Raw genomic sequence first — 16895 nt, 5'->3', positions numbered from 1 at the left:
TTTTATGCTGTTTGGGATAAATGATGAAGGGTCCTTGTCTACTAGTGCTCACAGTCTATTTAGGGCAAGAGAGACATGTAAGCAATTAACTGTAATAAGATAGTAAGTAATGAAAAAACAAAGCACATAGTGGACTGTGAGCCACAGAGAAGGTCAAGCTTTAAGTCAAGCTTTATTCCCCTGAGAGCCTCACACAGAGGTGATATTGGACTGGATTTTGAAGGTAGATAAGCAGAGAATGTGGGAGAAAGCCATTCCAGGTAGGATGTAAGATGTAAGCAAAGACATGGAGCTGTGAGTGCATGGCACATCTCAGAGTGATGACTTGCATAGCATGTGTAATACACAGACTTCCAAAAGGCTTTATGTGTCATGTGGGGGAGTTTCAACATATCTTGCAACTGGTTAGGAGTCATGGCCCGTTGTGCTGTTTTGTTTTTAAAGTATCTGTACTGATTTTTTGCATTACAAAAGTAATACAAACTCATTGCAAGTATTTAAGAATACAGAGAAGAAAATAGATATTTCATAAGCTAGCTCGCCAGAGATACTAGCTCTTTTAGGTTGCCAAAGGGGTGCTGATGCAAAGTAACAGAAATGGACTGGTTTTATCAAGGAGATTTATTTGGGGTAAAAGCTTACAGTTCCAAGGCTGTGGAAAGTCCAAACCCATCACAGATGCTTTCTCACCAAAGTCAGCTATTGTTGATCCCGGCGTGTTGAGGTTTCAGCCTTCCTCTCCTGGCTCACCTTTTCTTCTTGAGCTGCTCCTTTGGGCCCAGCCTTTTGGGGCTATGTGCATAAGCGATCCTGTAGTCTTCTCTCTCAACGTGGCAGGATCAAACATTGGTGGATTCCTTTTCCTGTGTCTGTCTGAGTCTGTTTCCATTTATTTTATTTTATTTTTTTTTAAGATTTTTATTTTTTTAATTTATTTCTCTCCCCTTCCCCACCCCCCCAGTTGTCTGCTCTCTGTGTCCATTCGCTGTGTGTTCTTCTGTGTCCACTTATATTCTTGTCAGCGGCACCAGGAATCTGTGTCTCTTTTTGTTGCGTCATCTTGCTGTGTCAGCTCTCTGTGTGTACGGCGCCACTCCTGGATGGGCTACACTTTTTTCATGCTGGGCGGCTCTCCTTACAGGGTGCACTCCTTGTGCGTGGGGCTCCCCTACGTGGGGGACACCGCTGCGTGGCACGGCACTCCTTGCATGCATCAGCACTGCTCATGGGCCAGCTCATCACATGGGTTAGGAGGCCCTGGGTTTGAACCCTGGACCTCCCATGTGGTAGGTGGATGCTCTATCTGTTGAGCCAAATCCGCTTCCTTCCATTTATTTTAGATGCAGCAACAGAGTGGAGACTCAACCCAAGTCAGATTGGACATAGTACAATCCAAAGCCTTAAAGCGATCTTATCAAGTAATCTAATCAAAGGTTTCTCAGCTGAATTTAATGGAATTAAAGGATATCACACACACAGGAATTGATTAGTTTACAACATAATATTTCTCTTTTTGGGATTCATAAAATAATTTCAACCTGCCACACTGTTTTTTAATATTTTAAGCATATTCTAGACATTTTTCTTTGCTTTACTTCATATTTTTAAATAAAAATGGAACATTCTGTGCTTATTTTAAAACTAAGTTTTTAAAAACGAATGTCTTAGAGCTACATAATTTTTCACCATTTTTCACATACCAGAATATCTTTACATAATCTCCTAGTGAATTCTTACAGTGGGGTCAAAGCATTACATTTAATTAAAAATGTTAAAACAAATTTTGCCTCCCCACTACATGGTAGGAACTGTGCTGTGTCCTAAGAATATAACAGTGAACAAAATAGATCTAGTTTCTGCTCATATGACTCTTAAATTTTAGTGAGAAACAATCACACAAATAAATATGTTATTACAAAACATGGTAAGAGTTAGGAGAAAGAAGTAAAGGGTGCAATGAAAGTTTATAACCTTAAAAAAGTCCTTATGTTTTAGAGATATATACTGAAGCATATGCAGATTAAATGGTGTGATTTTTGGGATTTGCTTCGAATTAATCCAGGATTGAGGATGAATGGATAAACAAAATGTGGTATGTACATACACTTGATTATTATTCAGCCGTGGAAAGGAATGAAGTTCTGATATATGTTACAACATAGATAAAACTTGAAGACATCATGTTGAGTGAAATAAGCCAGTCACAAACAGATAGATATTATATCATCACTTAGATGAAATAAGTAGAATATGCAAATTCATAGAGACAGAAAGAAGAGAACAGGTTATGGGGGGCGGGGGAATGGGGAATTAATGCATAATGGGTACAGGGTTTCTGTTTGGGGTGATGGAAAATTTTGGATAGTAGATGGTGGTAATGGTAGCCCAACATTGTGGATGTGATTAATACCAGTGAATTGTATGCTTGAGAGTAGTTGAGATGGTAAATTTTATGTTGTGTATGTTACCACAATTTTTTAAAAAGAGAGAGATTAAATAGACAATGACAAATGCAATACATGATCTTGGAGTGGATCTAATGGAGGAGAAAAGGACAAAATTACATTATTGGAACAACTGAAAAAAACTGGACTTTATATACTTATATGCTTTATATCAATGTTAAATTTTTGTGATTTGATAATTATGCTTAATGTGGTTACAAAATTGAATATCCTTGTTCTTAGGAAATATACATGTGAGTATTAAGTGATAAAGGAGTGTGATATATGCAACAGAGAAAGCAAGCCAGCATAACAAATGTGGCAAAATGTTAAAAGTCAGTAAGCCTGAGTGTCTGGGTAGGGGATATATTTGTGTTCTCTTTTTTAAATTATTATTTTTGTAACTTTCCAGTAAGTTTGAAATTACTTCAAAATTAAAAAAAAAAAAGTTTTGCAAGCATATTTGCAACCGAGACTTCAGAATAAATTATAGGCCACTAAAATTTACTTAATTTAATATTATAAGTCAGCTTCCAAATTCAAAAACTTATTTTGAGCTATACTAAAATGTTAACAAAATATAATATTTTATGTAATGAAATTAAAATGATAACAAAAAGTCTTGTTAATGAATAGACTAGAGCTTTAATTTTTGTAAATATAGTATATTTTCACCATGCTGTTTAACTTATTCTAATAATTTCAGATTCTCTCTCTGTTCATATGATTGTAGGGAAGACTCTTAATTTGTGAAATATAGTCACAAAGTTAAATAATTTTAAAAATAATAGGCATAAAATAGCTCCAATATTTTGGGAAACAGAATTTCACATTTTTTCTTATTTTGTTTTTAAATACTTTAAGTTTGATGGAGCATTTTACTTCCATTTGCAGAACCTTTATACCTGTTTGAGCTGCTAAAGTCTTCCGGTTCTCAGTTGGTAACTGCTGACTGAAGGCTTTACTATTCAATTTCTGTTGTTTTTCTAAGCTCTGAAAATAGTATAGATTTCAATTATTCTTTTTTTTTTTAAGATTCATTTTTTATTTATTTCTCCCCCCCTCCCAGTTGTCTGCTCTCTGCATCCATTCACTGTGTGTTCTTCTGTGACTGCTTCTATCCTTATCAGCAGCACCGGGAATCTGTGTTTTCTTTTCTTGCATCATCTTTCTGTGTGTGGTGCCATTCTTGGGCAGGCTGCACTTTCTTTCGTGCTGGGCGGCTCTCCTTATGGGGCGCACTCCTTGCGTGTGGGGCTCCCCTACGTGGGGGACACCCCTGCATGGCATGGCACTCCTTGCATGCATCAGCACTGCGCATGGGCCAGCTCCACACAGGTCAAGAGGCCTGGGGTTTGAACCGCGGACCTCCCATGTGGTAGATGGATGCCCTATTCCTTGTTCCTCCCATGTGGTAGATGGACTCTCTATCAGTTGTGCCAAGTCTATTTCCCAGATTTCAACTATTCTGTAAACAAAGTGGTAGTATTTTAGAATTTCAATTCTAATGGAACTAACCACATTTATGAAAAATTAAAAAATTTTCAGTACAATTTGGTGACTGGCTTGTGTAGGAGACATATATTATTTCTAAGTGTAACAACAACAAAAGCCAAAAAATCTTGGATCCTGACTCTAGAGAATAAATATCAAATGTTTTGAACCCTCTGTTTCTTTTATACTCTGGAATTTGATAAAAAAGTTTTTTTAACAAATCTTGAAAATCAATAAATATAATTCAATGTCACTTTAAAATTAAACCTAAAACAGCCAGGCCCTGAGCCTCAGCAGACTTGCAACTCCTACCCTCTAATTTTTTAGACTTACCCGGGCTAGCTAACAGGGAGGTGAAGGTCAACCACCACACCAGGGAGCTAAGAGTGCCCACAACTGCAAGCAGGAGAATTGCATCCATCATCCATGTGTAATCTAAACTCCCTCTTGATTCAGAGGGGGAGTGGATGTTACCATCCCAGGGTCCACAGGCTGGAGGAATAGAGTATGGATTAGAGTGGACTTCCTGATATTCTACTAGGGAACTATTGAGATTAGTAATGGAAGAAATTGTAGCATTGATGTGGAGAAAGTGGCCATGGTAACTGCTGAGGGTAGGGAGAGGGAGGAAGAGATATGAGGTGGGGACATTTTCAGGACTTGGAGTTGTCCTAAGTGGTACTGCAGGGACAGATGCTGGACATTGTATGTCCTGCTATGGCCCACTGGGTGGACTGGGGGAAAGTGTAAACTACAATGTAAACCACTATCCATGTGGTGTAGCAGTGCTCCAAGATGTATTCACCAAACGCAATGAATGTTCCATGATGATGAAAAAGGTTGTTAATGTGGGAGGAGTGGGGTGAGGGGGATGGGGGGTATATGGGGACCTCATATATTTTGAATGGTACATTAAAAAAAATAAAGAAGGAAAAAACGTAAAGTAAACCTAAGCAGTCCTGCCAAAATTAAATAATTCTGACCATAAAAAAAAAGATCAAGGGTTGAGGATGAGGAAAGTAGGTAGGATATTAGCTTTGAAACAAGGTTGGCCAGGAAAACGAGTAGAAATGGTGAATGTACATCATAGGTTTGTAATTAGCAGCACTAATATGTGGGTATGATAGTAGTTGAAAGGGAAAGTCTAAGACATGTGTATCACTAGATGGAAAGCTAAAATATGAAACATGGGACAGTATAGCATAGCCAACCCTTTTGTGAAAAATGGATATGGTTAATAGTGAATATATGAGAATGTTTTTTCCTGAAACAGAACAAATGTAAGTTGTTACAAGAGATTATTATCAGGTTGTTATTTGGGCAAAAATACAACCAAAACAAAGGACAGTAGTGTATTTTAATATATTAAATATATTAATAACCTTACATCAATGGAAAAAAAACATGCTAAATGAAAGAAACTAGATAAATAATGCTACATAGTCTTTGACTTCACCTATACAAAATGTAAATACAGATAAGTTACAAAGACCAAAATAGATTAGTGGTTATGTATGGCAGGGAAGGGATAGGAAGATTGAGAGGTGATTTTTGTGTGTTTGTTTTTTGTTGTTTTTCTTTTCTTTTTTTGAAGTAATGACAATGCTCTAATATTGTTTGAAGTGATGAATGCACAGCTGTCTTATACCAAAGGCCACTGATGCACACATTAGATGAATTTTATGGTTTGTGAATATGTTCAATAAAATTTAAAAAGAAAAGATTGGCCAGGAGTTGATAATTGCTCAAGCTGGTTCATTATACTCTACTTTTTATGTGTTTGAACTTTTCCAGAATAAAATGTAAAAAAAAAGAAAGGATGGAAGAGAGATTATAAACTGATTTAGATCGGGGTGGAGGTGGGTAAGGGAAAGTTCCTTTGAGGAAGAAACACTCAGCTGAGACCCTCATGATACGTAGGAGTTGGCCAGGGTATGAGTGGCTGATGGTTGGAGGAAGAGCTTTTTATGTAGTAGGATCAGTGTGTATAAAAGCCCTAAGAAAGGAACATGTTGATTCCTAGAGGAAGTGAAAGAAGACGTTCACTGGAGTTGAGGCTGGAGAAGTACGCATGGGCCAGATCATATAAAGCCTTGGAGACCATATGTTGTATATTTTATTCTTTATTCCAGCAGTAATAGAAGGAGGCTTTCTGTAGAAGGATTGTGGCATGGTCACCTTTTTTCTTTAAGAACTCTTTTCTTCAAGTTACCTGTTTTATGAGAATACTTTTGGTTAGGAGTTGGGGACAAAGGGAAGGCAAAAGTATAAATGGAGAGACATTCAGAGGTTCTGATGACTTTAGGTTAGAAAAAGTGATTTAATGGCAAGAAGAAGTACCAATTTGAGAGAGATTTCGATCTTGGTGATTTGTATGGATATGGGTGCAAAGGAGAGAGAGGCGTCAAAGATGATGCATAAATTTCTGACTGAAGCAGTTGGAAGGATGGAAATATAATTTACCTAACGTGGAAAAGAATGGAGGAAGAGCAGATTAGGTGGCTGGAGATCAAGAGCTGTATTTATTTATTTTTATTATTTTTTTCAGATTTTAAAAAAATTTATTGAAATACATCACTCATAAATAAACATACATAAACAATAAATGTATAATAGTTGTGAACTTACAAAACAAACATATATAACATCAAACAAACATATATAACATCTCACCCTACCACTAATAACTTGCATTGTTTTTAAACTGTTTTAACTAAGGATTAAAGAGCATTATCAAAATATTACTACTAAGCAAAGTGTTTTTCCCCTAACCAATCTGATTATCATTGTCTTTATGTCATTTATATATGAACATACATAAACAATTAAGTGTATAGTAAAAAGTTGTGAACTTACAAAGCAAACATGCATAACATCATAGAGGGGCCCCATATATCAACCCTCCACCAACACCTTGCATTGTCATGAGACGTTTGTTACAAACTATGAAAGAACACTATCAAAATCTTACTACTAATCATAGTACTTATCTTACATTTGGTGTGTTTTTCCCCCAACCCACCCTGTTATTATTTTTTAAATATTTTTTATGACAGAAGTTATAAACTTATAAAACAATCATGCACATGTGCAGAATTCCCAAACAACACCCCTCCATCAACACACCACAATGTGGTGTATCATTTGCTACAGATAAAATAATATCATTTGATTATTGCCATGTCTATAGTGTACGTTTGGCTCACATTTTCCATACTGTCTCAGTATCAACACAGTACACCTTTTGAATAGATGCAAGAATATTATATTATTACTACTAACCACAGTCCATAGGTCACTCCAGCTGTGCTTTTCCCAAAGAGCTGTATTTAGAATATGCCCGTCAGAGCATTTGCAGTTTTACATTTTCACCTCTACCAATGAGGCATGGAGGGTTTCTATTCAGGGGCATGTTCTATATGTATTTGTATTTGTTTCTTTTTTTTTTTTAAAGATTTATTTATTTATTTATCTCCTCTTACCCCCCCACCCCCCTGCCCTGGTTGTCTGTTCTCTGTGTCTATTTGCTGCGTCTTTCTTCTTTGTCCACTTCTGTTGTTGTCAGCGGCATGGGAAATTGTGTTTCTTTTTTTGTTGTGTCATCTTGTCATCAGCTCTCTGTGTGCGCGGCACCATTCCTGGGCAGGCTGCACTTTCTTTCGCGCTGGGCGGCTCTCCTTATGGGGCGCACTCCTTGCGCATGGGGCTCCCATACGCGGGGGACGCCCCTGCGTGGCAGGGCACTCCTTGAGCGCATCAGCACTGCGCATGGGCCAGCTCCACATGGGTCAAGGAGGCCCAGGGTTTAAACAGCTGACCTCCCGTGTGGTAGACGGACGCCCTAACCACTGGGCCAAGTCCGTTTCCCTGTATTTGTATTTTAGAAAGATTATTCTGATGGGAGTATGGAGAACAATTAACTAGTCTGTAAACTCTTTGAAGCAGGAATTCTCATATTTCTTCCTTTGTATTCCAAGGACCTAGCTGGCAGAGTGCTTAGCAAATAGTAAATAAATAATGCTGAAAGAATGAATGCTTATAGGTGAGAGTTGAGAAGGTCACAGTAGAGATGGACAGATTTTGGAAAAGTTTCCAAAGTAGATTCAGCAGGGCTTGAAAGTAAGATAAAAGAGAGTTATTTAACCTCGACCCTCACTCTTCCCATTGAAAAGTTTTCAACGCTGCATGATGTCAGGAAGTATGGGTCAGACTTCAGTTCAATTAGCCTTCAATTTATCAATGTTTTTATTCTTCAACTTTGTAAGGTAGTTATCAATCCACAAAATTTATTAATATTTCATTTTTAAAGGTGCTGTAACTATTATAATAGTAGCTTCAAGCCATCTGAAGCTCCACTTCTCTTCTGTTTGCTGAGTTCTTAAGCCCATCACCCTTCTAAGCCTGGCAGCTCTGGGGCTGGTGGAAGTTTTAGCAGGAAAGGAAATTTGCAGCAGGGCAGTGGTAAATAGAGGCTGTCTAGAAGTTGAGTGCTAGTTGGAGATTACCTATATGCTTTCCATTTTACAAATGAAGAAGTAAGCCCTAGAGAGACTTGTCAAAACACATGCAATCAGGCAGTGTAAACCCAGGTTTTTCTGATACTGGGCTGGTATTCACAATAGTCAACTTCTTGACTTATCAACCAAATCCATAAGCTTTCTCCATTTTCACTGATTCTTTATTGCAGAGTGATTACATGTTAATTTTATTATTGTATAATGCTGCTTGAATCCACTTTTCAGCTACCATTGAATATGTTCACTTAGCTGTGATCTTGTTCTTGTGTTGTGCCTAATCACTACCAGTTTATATAGCTTGTCTCTCCTCTTTGCTTTCATTGTTCAGAAAATTGCCTCCCAGCCTCTCTTTCTATTTCCAATTTCAAGTGGTATCTTTTATATTTTCTCCTGGGTTGACATGGCCAATGTATATTGAACAATTGGTTTATCTTTGCAAAATATACCAGGTTAAAGTACCAGGTACAACAGGTACTGTGGAAGCAAAGTATCTGCCACTCAAGCTTTGGGACTTTTTCCTTTATTTGTGTATGTGAGCATAAGGGCAATAAGGGAATGTATAGCAGAGAAGGGGAAACTAGTGGGAGTGCAGATATTCCTTTTCAAGGAATATTTTGAGGGAGATAAAGAAGCTGCTTAAAATTTCATGTTTTCTAGAAGACTTTGAAATTGGGTCCAGAATAAATTTCTTCTGATATTCAGCCAATTTTGGTTTGGATGTTTAGGACCAGGACTCATAAACCCATCTAAAGAGAAGCATTCTGTGTTGCTTAGTCTTGGTGTACATGGGATTTAGTTGATTGGTCCTTATCAGTGGAGGAGATGAATGGAAAATGGATTCTGGAAATCTCATTCTATACCATGTTCTAATATGTAGGTCTCATTTGTTACTGTCCCCCTATGTTCTAGGTACTGTGAGGTAAATATTACTGTACATCTTTTATAAATAAGGAAACTGAGGCTTAGGAAGTTTAGGTAGCTTGCTGAAGGTCACAGTTAATCATTGATGGAGCTGGCATTCAAACCAAAGTCTTTTCTGGCTCCAAAGCCTGTACTTCTAACACTATCATTTGCCCACATTTTCAGCCTTGTAAATTTTGTCTCTTTTCTCGTCTTCGATTTCAGAATCATTTATAGAGAATGAAATTATCGACTAATAAACCCAGTGGCTCAAACCTAAAGGAGACTGAACGTCTTAGAGAATACTGTCACTGTTCCCTGGGAAAAAGCTGAAGGAGGGCTGTTAGATCGGGAACAGAGGAGGCTCTCCGTGGTTTTTCCATGAACACATTGTTGCCTCTATTTCTGTACCGAGGCCTTGTGTGTGGCTCCAGCAATAGGATCTTAGCCTTGTATTCCTCAGAGGCAAAAAGCATTAAATATTCTTCAGTAGGATCCGGTAAAACTCCACAGTTGTGACAGTGGTTTAGATAATTTTGAATTGCCTTCTCTGGACTTCGGGCAGGAAGCAAAAAGGGTAACATTCCACAGCTAATTTTTAATTTGCATTTTGGCTTCTGCCTTTGTAGCAAACAAATATAGTTTAACTCTCATATTATTATGAGTTCTTGACTCTAGAATATAAAGCAAAGGAAAAATTGTAAAGAAATATGAAATACTATCTTTTGGTTCCATTTTTAATACCTTATAAAGTAAATCTAATCAGATTTCTTTTACGAAAACTGTAACCTAAAAACATTATATTGCACTTTAACAAAGCTCATTCACATCTGTTTAGGTTTTTTGTTTTGAGTTTTTAAGCTCCCCACCACCTAAAACAAATGCACATCATGTATGTGGTTATTAGGTATACGGCAGACCTACTGTGCATGTCCTCTAGGGATATGAAGGGCTTGATGATCTTTTAGAAGATAAATCTGAGCCTAACAAGATAATAGCAATAAGGTATTGGAGTAAAATTTCAGGCAGAGATCACCACCTGGTGGTTACAACATAGATTTGACAGTTCTTCACAGTATTTGCCGTACTGTAAGAATGATACCTTTGTTAGAAAATTACATTCTCATTTCTAATAATCGTGGAATCAAATTTCTAAGAATAGTTTCTGCCATATGATTCTAACATTTCTTCTTTAAAACTGTCAAAATCTGCAAGCTAACCAAATAGTTGTCTTTGTCCTGAAGAGCTCAAGCCTGTTGCTGTTTGCTGATCCAAACATAGGTCTTGTTTATTTCTGTAGAAAAACAGTGTCTTTTCATCTCTTTATGGCAACCTTTAACTCTGACACCATGCTTATTTTATACAATATATTTCTAATTAGCAGAATGCTGGAGAAGGAAGTGTTTCTGATTTTTCACTAAGTATTTGGCAGGTGTCATATAAAAGTCACTTATTCCTTTTATAATTATAAGAGGAGTTGAAAATCCAGAGTGATTATTAGGGTCAGCAGCGCTGGCAAGGAATGGGAGATTATGTAACAGTTTTTTAAAAAATTAAAATATTCATGATATTTCTTTTTTATTGCAATAGGTATCTTTGTTATTTGGCAATCTTGAATCTAGATAATTCTGCAGGTGGGTAAAGTAGGGACATCAGCCCAAGGGAAAGGATCTTCTTAAGTTAAATGGATGCATAGTTTATAGGCCTGAGGCCGGAGTAAGGGAGGATAAACAAAGTTTTAAATTTCAGGTTGAACCTTGGGCTGGCATGGCAAGTCTGTATCTTTTTTCCAGTATGAAAACTGAATCCAAGCCCACCATAGCAGAAAAACTTTTTTGGTTCGAGTGTTTGTGGTAAGGTACTAGAATAAATAAAATGTGAGATGGCTTTGTACTCTCGTGGGATTTTTCTTTATATAAATAACAGTATTCTAACGTGATTTCAATACTCATATTATCAAACACTGTAAAAAGATGCTCTGGACACAAAAGCCTGCATATTGTCTGATTCCATTTATACAAAATGGCCCAAATTGTCAAATCTATAGAGACAGAAAGTAATTTCATGGTTACCAGGGGCTAGGAGGGTTGAGAAAAAATGAGAAGTGCCCACTAAATGTATACACAGATTCTTTTTGGAGTCATAAAAGTGTTCTGAAATTAGATAGTGGTGATGATTGAATAGCTGTATGAATATACTAAAAACCACTGAAGTATATGCTTAAAAAAAAATAAAACTAAACTAAACTTAAAAAAAAAAGCTGCTCCATGGAGGAACGAACAAAAGTAATAAAAAGGAGATTGCGGTAAAAATTCTCTCACATACCTTCTAGCAGAAATGTTATCTGATGATAATCTTCTTTTCACTAGGTGCTCCCTGCTAAGCAGGTTGAGAAGGTAATCTTACAGCTTGGGCCTTGAATATTGTTAATATTTGTACTTTATTGCCCTGTTCATGGCCTCCATAGGACCAAGATGGGCCTCCTGGAATATTGGTGTCTTCATCTGCATTCGATGCGCTGGAATCCACAGGAATCTGGGGGTGCACATATCCAGGGTAAAATCAGTTAACCTCGATCAGTGGACTCAAGAACAGATTCAGGTACTTGCACAAAAATTACCTCCAAATGAATTTCAATCAACAGAACAAAAGTGAAGATAAAGGAAAGTTTGGTTGTCAAAACTTACACCATGCTCTCATACTTTAATAGAGAACTTTTAAATCTTTTTTTGTTTAAGATATTAGTTATTCTCCCATATTTTACATCCTTCAAAACACAGTGTATGGTCTAGGACCCCATGGGCTCATAAAGGTGTTAAGGGGACTCTTTGGATTATTTTCTAAGACCCTCAGCATTTGCAGGCCTGACATTTGTAGTAGTATACCATCACTAAAAAAAGAAACCCAAATCATAGACTTATAATAATATTTTATTATTAAAATGAATATACAGATTTTACTTGCTGTTAGGTTGGTGGATTGGGAGTGAGTCGCTGAAGCTAGTGAGTGAGTCCAGCTGCCTAAGAGCTGAACCTTGTTATTCATTTGTTCTCTACTCAATTCCTATACTGATATTCTTTAAAGTGATTTAAAAAACAAAGAGCTTTCTTTTTTGGGATGAGAAAGCAGCCCCAAAGAAAGCCAATGGCTAATACTGGTGGTGGAAATGAGAGGTTATTGTTTGCCAGAAAATAGCTTTAGGTATTACTTTATACTGTATTTGTAGATTCATTAAAGTTCTAAAAAGATGGGTTCCATTTCAGTTATACTTTACTGTATCTTATGAAGGAAATTACATGTCATGGAGGTATTAGAGAATTTGAAGATTTAAAAGTATCTTGGGATTTATCCTTCACATCGTTAAGGGCTCTTCCATATTTCAAAAAGCCTATTGGGAAACATACATTTATTGGCAATAAAGTCAAGTAGTTAATTAATAATATAAACTCAGAATTGTGACACTGATTATTGCCTGCCAATGCTGTAGGGCAAATGGTGGGAACCTTTACTTGAATAGAGAGAGTCATGGATTGGAAATCAGAATACATGGATTTACATCTTGGTTTTGGCCACTCTGTGGGCTGGTTCTCCATCTGTAAAATAATGGAATTGGGTGGGGATTTTTCACTTCTTTCCTGATTTGACATTCCATGTTTCCACGTTCTCTTTGATTGCAGTGCATGCAAGAAATGGGGAATGGAAAGGCAAACCGACTTTATGAAGCTTACCTTCCTGAGACTTTCCGGCGACCTCAGATAGACCCGTATCTTTTATGAAGCAACCTAGAATGAGCTGAAGGCTGAGTGGTATTTTGGTGTTTGGGGAGAGTTTCACAAAACCCAAGGCCCGTGATCTGACTGGGCCATCTCAAAGACCTTGCTTTTCCTCTCTTCTGCAACCAAGACACACAAAAAAGCACATGCATATTTCCTAATGTCACAAGTGTCATGTGTCACATGAGGAATTAAGTCATTCAGGAATTAAGACTGCAATGGTTTCCTTCACTGTGAATTCTTCCATAAAGTGACATATCCAATAGTTTTTGGATCTCTGAAACTATTGTTTGATAGAAAGAATAGCTTACTGTGCTATCACAGTAAGTCAGCCAAACTGCCCTTTCATTTTTATCCCCTTTTTATGTTGTGAGTGAAAGAATGAACAGTTGTTGTCTAGTTTATCAGTAACCTTCTTCCCCTACTATCTCAACAGGAGATAGCATCCAACACCAAACCAACCCTCTAAGGCAGTATTACTCAAAATGTTGTTGATAGATCATCTTATTAAGAGTTTTCTTTTTGGTAGGATGTAGGCAGAACCGGTTAAAATGTAGATTTAGTGGCCCTTCAGAAGACCTGCTGATCAGAATCTAGCAGTTAGGCACAAGAGTTGATATTTTTACAGGACATTCAGGTAAGCTTTTGTTTGAGGACCACTGATCTAAGGGTTTTGAAGTAGATAATTGACTGCTTTCCCTGTAATCTACAACAACCACAGCCATCCTGGATATCAATATGTAGGTTAATCCCATTTGCTGTTATCATCTTGTGAAGGAAAATCATGGGAAATAATGATTACCTGCAGTAACTGGAGGAGGCACTTCAAGATTTTGGTCAGGGAAACCGTATAAAGAGACAGAAGCCATGTGGGGAAACCAGGCAGGAGGGAGCAGGGAGATTCAAGCTCTGTGGGATATAAGTTGACCTTTTATATTCATACTGTTGGCACAACTTGTTTAATTCCTCCTTAATAAGCTTTTTGCAGAGCTGTTGAGGGATTTATCCGAGATAAATATGAGAAGAAGAAATACATGGACCGAAGTCTGGACATCAATGCCTTTAGGGTTGGTTGTGAATCTTTAAAGTTTTGTCCATAATAAATAGTTTGCTTATAAATCAGGCCAAGAAATAATTTGAAGAACAGCTACCAAAGAATACTCCAAAATCATCATTAAAAAAAATGCAAAAGTGTAAAGGGGTCAGTTATTGAATCAGGACCATGAGATACTATGGAACAAAGTTTTGCCTAAGAGATGGGCATAAGTGAATTCTTTGCCTTCATCTCTAGAAGATGTTAGTGATTCCCAGTTTCAAATTATTTGTTGAAATGGACATATTGGGCATATTAGATCAAATAGAATATGTGTATATGCATTTATGTGTCTGTATATATACATACATATAACATATACTTTTTTCTGTAAAGGGCATCAACAAAATTAGATGTAGTTAAATCACCAGAGTTTCTTCAGTTTGTCCAAAGTACATTTCCAGCATTACCTGCCAATAACCAGTGTGTAGGTGGATGATTGCCAATTGAACTCTTGTTCCCAAGAAAGGTTTCAGAGGGGGACCACCAGAAACCAAGAATAATTTCTATCCTAGGCATGTGGGAATCTGAAATACAGTGTATGATAACTTGAACAAATATAACACTCAGGAAGAAATACAACATAGTTTCTAGAAGAAGAGAATATGCTTTTCTAATGACAGCTAAAGTAAAACAAGAAAATATGACTGTTCAGACTATCCAAAAGCCTTTGAAAAGATTCTGTAGTAAATTTCTGTCATCTATTTTAATGGAGGGTATACTTGCCAGTGAAATCTGTGAGTTTTCAGGGGCTTCTCAGACTTTACAGGCAATGAAAAGTCAAACTAATTAGAATCAACTCCAGATAGATCTTTTGAGCTTGCTTGAATAGGGGCATTAAATAGTAGATGAGTTTCAATGTAGGCAAATAAGTGCAAGGTCATACATATGTTAGACCAAAAGAATTCCTCCTCAATTTAGTACAAAGGACTATCCAGAAAAGGGAAGTTATCAGAATTGTTCCAAGAAGGAATTAACTTAGTGTACAGCTACGACTTGGGTGGCATCATCAAAAATGGTTTGGAGGGAAGCAGATGTGTCTCAAGTGATAGAGCTTCCACCTACCATATGGGAGGACCTGGGTTTGATCCCTGGGGCCTCCTGGTGAAAAAGAAGAGAAAGCATGCCCATGCAGCAAGCCAGTGCCCGTGTGGTGAGCCAGTGCCCACATGAGTGCCTGCATGGTGAGCCAGTGCCCCATGCAAGTGAGTCATGCAGCAAGATAGAGACAAAAAAGAGACAAGGGGAGAGTCAAGGTGAAGTACAGTAGAAACCAGGAACTGAGGTGGCACAATTGACAGGGGACCTTTCTCCCCATCAGAGGGCTCCAGGATTTAATCCCAGTGAATCCTAGAGGACAGAAAATGAGAAGAGAAGATAACACAGACAACAAAAACAGCAGGGTGGGAGGAGGGGAAGGGCAGGAAATAAATAAATAAATCTTAAAAAAAAAAAAGGGGGTTGGAACCAAAACACACATTTCCTATTATTTGTAGAGAACCATGGCCAGACTGTCTAGCTCCATTCATTGTACCTGAAGATATGAAATCAGATGGGGTCCAGAAAAGGGCATCTGAGATATCTCTAAGATGGGGAGAAGGGGAGAGTTGCTGTATAAATGGAAATAGAGTCCTTCAGGTGTTCTTTCATAATTAAGCTGCTGATGGACCATACTCATTGTATTAGTCAGCCAAAGGGGTGCTGATGCAAAGTACCAGAACTGTGTTGGTTTTTATAAAGGGTATTTTTTGGGGTAGGAGCTTACTGTCACCAGACCCTAAAGAGTCTAACTCAAGGTACCATGAGAGGTACTTTTCTCACCCAGTTCTGTTGCCATGTGTTTATGCAAGATGACAGGCAATGTCTGTGAGAGTTCAGCCTTCCTCCTTCCTCTTAAAGCTCCATGGTCCCAGCTTCTGATCTCAGCGTCAGACTGACATAAGACTGTCTCTCTCCTGGGGCTTGTCTGCTTCCAGCCTCAGCTACTCTGCTCTCTCCACAAGGTCAGCTGTAAACTATCAGGGAAATGGCACGACCTGGAACTCCAGTGTAAAAACGCAACTCTCCGTGTTCTCCTTCTCTGTGTATTTTCTTCCCTGTCTTTGATTGAACATCCATTTATATAGCCCACAGCTGTCAGCTAGCTGTAGGTGGGGACTCAAACTGAGTCACCCTAATGATGCAGTCAAATAAAAGCCCTAATCTTGATTTGATAAAGTAGAAGTGAAACCTCTGAGTCTAATATGATCTAATACACCCAGAGGAACAGACCAGTTTACAAACACAATCCAATATCTATTTTTGGAATTCACAAACAGTACCAAACTGCCACATTCATGAAGACAAGCCTGTTTTACTTACTAGATGTTTTCAGTTAGGAATAAAATATCCCATGTACCAAAAAGCTATTTCAAAGTTTTTATTTGATGTGCTTAGATTTTTAAAAATATTCTTATGCAGATTTTTGTACCAAGAATTAATATTTGCTGAGCAAAGATATTTAATATAAATGGAAAAGAAATGGCTTTGTTAATTAAAGAATATCCATTTTTAAATGGACAGATAGAATGGTTTTAACGTCAGCATTGGGAATTTTAATGTGTTTATTTTGAAAGGCAAATAATGTGTTCTGTGTTAAAAAATACTCGTATGTATATGAAACAGATATGTTTCT

The 16895-nt window shown here is 37.5% G+C and overlaps 1 protein-coding gene across 2 annotated transcripts in view; it reads left to right on the top strand.

Moving 5' to 3' along the window:
- Positions 1-16895, top strand: part of SMAP2 (small ArfGAP2) — a 57642-nt gene that overhangs the window by 27895 nt on the left and 12852 nt on the right. For both annotated transcript variants that reach the window (XM_004450636.4, XM_058303817.2), the window contains 3 exons: positions 11823-11956; positions 13033-13118; positions 14117-14195. In XM_004450636.4, coding sequence (XP_004450693.1) covers positions 11823-11956; positions 13033-13118; positions 14117-14195 — 299 coding nt within the window. The remainder of the gene's footprint in view (positions 1-11822; positions 11957-13032; positions 13119-14116; positions 14196-16895) is intronic.

This window comes from Dasypus novemcinctus, chromosome 9 (genome assembly GCF_030445035.2).
Source record: "Dasypus novemcinctus isolate mDasNov1 chromosome 9, mDasNov1.1.hap2, whole genome shotgun sequence".
Classification (NCBI taxonomy): Eukaryota; Metazoa; Chordata; class Mammalia; order Cingulata; family Dasypodidae; genus Dasypus; species Dasypus novemcinctus.
This window is presented reverse-complemented; position numbering and strand designations above follow the sequence as displayed.